We start from the raw sequence: 5,715 nt of genomic DNA, 5'->3' as shown, positions 1-5,715 counted from the left end.
ATATCATCCTAATTAATTATTATAAGTCATCTACGTATTAAAAAAATAATAATATTTAATAAAAAATAGACACAAAGTGATAAATTAACTCTTGATATTTTAAATTAACTTGGCGTTTTTATGAGACCCACTTAAATTTTTTTCATAAGTATTTTTATAGTAATTTTGCTATATCACTTTTAATTAGTTATTATTAGCCATTTAAGATATGTTTGCTTCACTACTTCAATCGTGATTTTACTATATCATTCCTAATTAATTATTATAAGTCACCTAAGCATTAAAAATTAATAATATTTCATAAAAGGTAAAATAGACACAAAATGATAAGTTAATTTTTGATGTTTTAAATTAACTTAACAATTTATATCAGCTCACTTATTTTTTTCATAAGTATTTTAATAGTAAATTTATTATATCATTTCTAATTAATTATTATAAGTCATTTATTAGATATTAAATAATATTTAATAACAAGAATAAAATAAATAAAAAATGATAAAATTAAAAATAATTGGATGAAGGACTTTTCTATAGTCATATCTGTGTCAAAAATGGAATATGGAAGTAGTACAGGTATTGAGTTCTAAATGACCGAATTCATATAAAAAATTAAATACATAGTTACAAGCTAAGATTTGAATAATTAAAATTTTTATTTTTATTCGGTACTAATAAATGAAGCATAAAATTCGTAAACAAGGAAATTAAATTTTAACTTTTTTTTTTAAAAACTATTTTTCCATTTAATTTACGAGACACCATTTGATTAAACATGAAATAGAGAAAATGAAATACTATTTTGAAATTTGTGGCATAAATAAACCTTAAATTTTATATGGTTATAAAACATTTAATTAAAAAATAAAATAAAAAATATAAAAATAAATTATTTCTAAAAAATTAAAAAAATATTTTTTACATAAATTAAAAAGTAAAATACCTCACATACATTAAAATAAAAAAAATATAAATATTAAGCCCGTGATATCCCACTAGTTAAACTAGTCGGCTTACGCCATGCTACGTACGACCCAATGTTGATCCTTAAAAATTGTACGTTATGTATAATTCTATCATTTAATTAAAACCTTCGTTTGTTTGGTTGATAAATTCTAAGTTAGCCATATATTATTATATTTAGATTGATGAAATTCGTATAACAATATTTTAGATTGTTCAAATTTTCATGGAATTGATAGTCAATTATATATTTTTAAATAATCTAAGTTTTTAATTATTGTGATTTATAATATTTTTTCTTCTATTTTACTAATTAAAAGTGACATAGTAAAATTATTATAGTAAATACTTGCGATTTTTTTTTAAGTGGTCTCATATAAGACGTCAAGTTAATTTGAAATATACAAAAATAATTTATCATTTTATGTCTATTTTATCCTTTTTGTTAAATTTTTAATACTTTAATGACTTATAAAAACATCAAAAAATAATTTATTATTTTATATTTAATTTTTTATCAACCGTTATTAATTTTTAATATTTAAATAACTTATAAATTAGTTATGAATAATATAGTAAAATTACTGTTAAAACAGTTGAAACAATCATGTCATAAATATTTATTTTAAAATTTTAATTTTTTATTATATAAATAACTTATAAAAATTAATTAGAAATAATTAAAGCAGTCATGTGGATCATATGCAGCTTATTGTATAAAAATAGTAGTAATAAAATAGAGCAGGCCGAACCCAAGCCTCACCAAAAAAAATAAAAATAGAGCAGGCAATGGGCAGTGAGACCAAAGTAAAACCACTTGTACTCGAGCAGCACTAGCCCTAAAATAGTTAAGGAGACGAGTATGGCGATGGCTGTTCGAGTTAGACGCATGAAAGAGGCTTATATGCTGCTCCCTCTTATTTCTGCTGGTACCTCCTCCTCCTCCTTATTTGCCTAATGTTCTTTCTAATTATCTTCAGCTAATATCAATTTCTTATTCTGGACAGGAAAAAACTGTAACCTACTCGTAAAACACACCAATTTTTGCCCGCGTCTTTTAAATTATTATTCGAAAAATTCATGTGCAGATATCAATAGGTAACATTTTCTGTATGCTGGGTACACCTATTTGAATTTCTTTATGAGTATGTATGTTTCCACCTGATTGAACAACAATGAATTCATAATTTCTATTTTAAGGCAATTGCATTTGACTTATTCTGTATGTGTACCAAAGTAACGTTTGTTATCTCGTCTTTCAGTAAGAAAGAGGAGAGCGAGAAATTCATTTTTGAGTTGATGTTCGATTCAGCTCACATTACAAAATATCCTGAAACGGTTTTGTAGCAATATATGTTATGAGACATACAATGTGATGATGCATAGTTGTCCTCGAAATTTCTTGCGTAATTCTTTCATGGATAAAGTTATTGGAGGAATACTTTTTCTCTCTAGTGCTGTATATATGTGTTAACATGCAGAAAACTCTGGCTACCTTAACATATACAGTTGTCATCATTGAACCAAAAAAAATATACAATTGTTATCAGTTTTGTATTTATTAGAGGAAAGATATTTTAGGGGAAAAAGAAGAAAAGGAGCATTGCACACAAGTACATTACCTTTGGTTTAATCATTAATTCTATATTTTTGTTTTTTATGGCTCCACATAGTAGTTTGAATTTTTGCAGCCTACTATTTTGGAGGTTTTAGTAGTCGTTACTTGTCCTTGACAGTCTCTTTCAGGTATTCAACTGTATCAACTATATCAACTATATCAGAAGCAGTGCCGGAGTCTCTTGTACAACTCAATATCCCCTTCTTCATTAAGTCTACTATTGATAAACCTGAAGGTGAGCTACTCTCGCTTGGTAAATGTGATTTAGCTATTTTTGTAAAATTGTGAGGATGAAACTACATAGTGAGGTGCACCCAAGGGTGTGTAGCTTAGTGGTCAATGAAGTGGTTTGAGAACCTGAGGTGTCAAGTTCAAATCTCAACAGAGACAAAACACACTAGGTGATTCTTCCATCGATCCTAGCCTTGGTGGATAAAGTTAACAGATATTTGTTGCTGGTGGGAGGTGACAGGTATCCCGTGGATTTAGTTGAGATGCGCAAAAGCTAGCCCGGACACGACAATTATAAGAAAAACAACAACTGCATACGGAGGTAACATATGGTATATGTCTAGTTACCATTAGGCTTTAGCAGGCAAAATTCATCAACTTCTCCGGAAATTTCGTTGGTTTGGTAGTATTGGCATCTAAAACTTTGATGGATTTCTGACCAACTAAGCTAATAAGCCAAGTTGAAGAAACTTACCTATGAAGAAAAGAAAAAAAATCCTGAACTGGAGGAAAATTTTAAATACTTTTCCGTTACCTATATGATGCGCCAAAAAGTTGTACAAATGGACCATAAATGATTCTTGTACTGGACCAACAAACCAACTTGTCAACGGTTGAGTTAATCATGTCTGTGGACCTTATCATTGAAATGAGTCCTGAGAGCTCAATGCTTAATAATGGATACATATGTTAAAGTACTTGCGGCCTAAGCATGCATATTCATGCCTTTTTTTCATTAAGATTTTATCTATACAGTAGATTTTCAGTTGAGGCGTTGTTGGTATGCGTCAATGCGTGAATTGCATGGTGGAACTTTGAGTTCATTTTGTAGTTTGGTTTACAGTGAACCTTATTTTTTGCAAAAGCAAGTGTACCTAAGTGGTAATCTGTTTTCCACAGCTGTACGTATTTGATTTTTTGTTCCAATAAAAAACGGTCTTATCCTGTATTCATGTCACAATGACCAGTCTATCTACCCTACCAACATGTCTGTCAGAAGATCACCTTCTTCTAGTTTTCAGTTGGATTCAACATTTTAAGGAACTCATCAATGACAATGCTAAGATGAGTCAGAGAATAAAAACATGTTTCTTGCTTTCATTTTCTTCTGCATGTAATGGCGGTTTCTCTTTAGTAAATCTTATGACTCCTGATAGAATATTTAATGACAATTTTGCATTCATCGATCCCTGTATCCTCAACTTTTTAATAATTGAATGTCCATAAGCAGATTATTTATGATGCTGTACATAAGCAGAGGATTATGACAAAGTTAATCGCAAAATTCTGTGTTCTATCTATGTCTTTCTTTGTTATGTTGTATGCTCTTCACATTTCTTACTCAACTTTTGGCACTACTAATTTGTTCATTATCTGGTTTGTGTAACTGGATATATATGCATGCTTTTCTCATTTTCATTGCGTTTTGAACAAAATGTGCAGACCCTTCTCATTGTTGGTTAAATGGAATTCCGGATAAGAAATCTCTGAAAGATGGCATCTTCCTGGTTCTCATAGCTGGGTTTGTTGATAGTTCCTCAATCACAGAGGCCAACTTTGTTAGCGTGCTCGAGAAAGTCAAGTTTCTCCAGCATAGGTAGAGTAGATCCTTATGCAAACTTCTTCTGTCTTAATTTTCTTATATACATCTTTTCAAAGATGTCTACTTTCTTCCAATGTTGCAGATATCCTTTCCTTCAAATAATTGGTTTCCAGAATACCAAGATCCCACTTCACTCCAGTGATATTTGCACACATCTGTTTAGGAGAACCTTGAGAGAATACATTTCCTTTCCTATTCTGCTTTCTAACAAGGATGTTCTGGAGGTATGTTCACATAATTTGTTGCTCAATTAGTGCGGTTCAAAGGATCTTGTTCAATCTACTTTTTTTCATTTATAGTGTCTTACGACTTGATAGATGCTTCAAAGGACTGAGTTTCTCTTTTACAATATCTGTAGTTAGTCAGAAGGGAGTTGCAAATTTTACTATTCAATGAAGATCTGAACTTTCTGTTATTAGTACCTGGTTGCTGAGCTTTCTTATATTGATTTGCTAACTTTTTGGTCTCCTTTAGTATGTAAAGGCTATGTGTCCAGTATATTCCTTGCTAATGTTCAAGGAAAGCAAGATAACATCATTGGCGATAAGAAAATAAAAATGGGTAAAACAATAGACAAATCCGTTAGTTGTTTATTTCTCTATTCTGTTAATTAAAAATTTCAAGTTTTTGGTCCATTATTGAAGATTTAATGTACAGTCGGATTATGAATAACACTATGATTTTAACTGGGAGAGGAGTTGTAGTAAGTCCCTATTGAAGAAAATAAAAACAATATTGAGAATGACATTTTTAGTTTTTTCCTTCATGAAACATAAGGTACATGCATATGTTTATATATACACAACAAGGGACACTTATCGTTCGACATGCTAACATACGTGATAGTCTAAATCTATCCAAGTTATACTAGACTTATCACAATCTATGTATATACAGGACTTCAATTAATACATGGCTATTATTTACGAGTCCTTAACCATCTCCAACCAGGTTGTTTGACATCTACAACTCCTATAAGTCCTGACAGAAACTATGAAAACTGATATAAGTTATAAACTAGAGAACAATGCTTTCAATGATGGTTTTTTTGGTCTTGAGTATTACTTTTTTGCCTATAGCCCTCCATATATTTTAATACAACATATGCTTAAGAGTTGTTTTGGGGGTGGTATTTTCTCTTTGTTGACCTAGAAAAAACGTATGACAAAGTTCTAGGGGGTTCTATGGAGATGTTTGGAGGCTAGATGTGTACCTATAACTTACAGTAGGGCGATTAAGGACATTTATGAGGGAGCCAAGACTTGAGTTAGGACAGTGGAAGAGATTCCGAGCATTTCCA

General features: G+C 30.3%; 2 protein-coding genes across 3 annotated transcripts in view; one reads left to right on the top strand and one right to left on the bottom strand.

The window, feature by feature from the left end:
* The window catches only part of LOC107842553, a gene marked incomplete at its 5' end in the record, with an annotated part of 30,721 nt that overhangs the window by 10,172 nt on the left and 14,834 nt on the right, over nucleotides 1–5,715 (bottom strand).
* On the top strand, nucleotides 1,702–4,830 carry LOC124887343. 2 transcript variants are annotated; one of them, XM_047396858.1, is made up of 5 exons: nucleotides 1,703–1,892; nucleotides 1,971–2,061; nucleotides 2,710–2,816; nucleotides 4,256–4,409; nucleotides 4,498–4,830. In XM_047396858.1, exons 1-5 carry the CDS (start codon nucleotides 1,826–1,828, stop codon nucleotides 4,667–4,669), a joined length of 591 nt encoding a protein of 196 aa, XP_047252814.1. In that variant the 5' UTR covers nucleotides 1,703–1,825; the 3' UTR covers nucleotides 4,670–4,830. The 2 variants fall into 2 exon arrangements, with proteins under 2 accessions (XP_047252816.1, XP_047252814.1); XM_047396860.1 differs by lacking the exon at nucleotides 1,971–2,061 and having other exon boundaries at nucleotides 1,702–1,892; nucleotides 2,700–2,816.

Source organism: Capsicum annuum, chromosome 9 (assembly GCF_002878395.1).
Source record: "Capsicum annuum cultivar UCD-10X-F1 chromosome 9, UCD10Xv1.1, whole genome shotgun sequence".
NCBI classification, from domain to species: Eukaryota; Viridiplantae; Streptophyta; class Magnoliopsida; order Solanales; family Solanaceae; genus Capsicum; species Capsicum annuum.
Note: the sequence above shows the minus strand (reverse complement) of the source record. Positions and strands in the feature narration are given on the sequence as shown.

Excerpts from the sequence above, each read along its gene's own strand:
- LOC124887343 (XM_047396858.1), top strand. The coding sequence starts at position 1,826 with ATGGCGATGGCTGTTCGAGTTAGACGCATGAAAGAGGCTTATATGCTG. Across the intron at positions 1,893-1,970 it reads GCTCCCTCTTATTTCTGCTG|GAAAAAACTGTAACCTACTC; the intron begins GTACCTCCTCCT and ends TATTCTGGACAG. Across the intron at positions 2,062-2,709 it reads TCATGTGCAGATATCAATAG|GTATTCAACTGTATCAACTA; the intron begins GTAACATTTTCT and ends AGTCTCTTTCAG.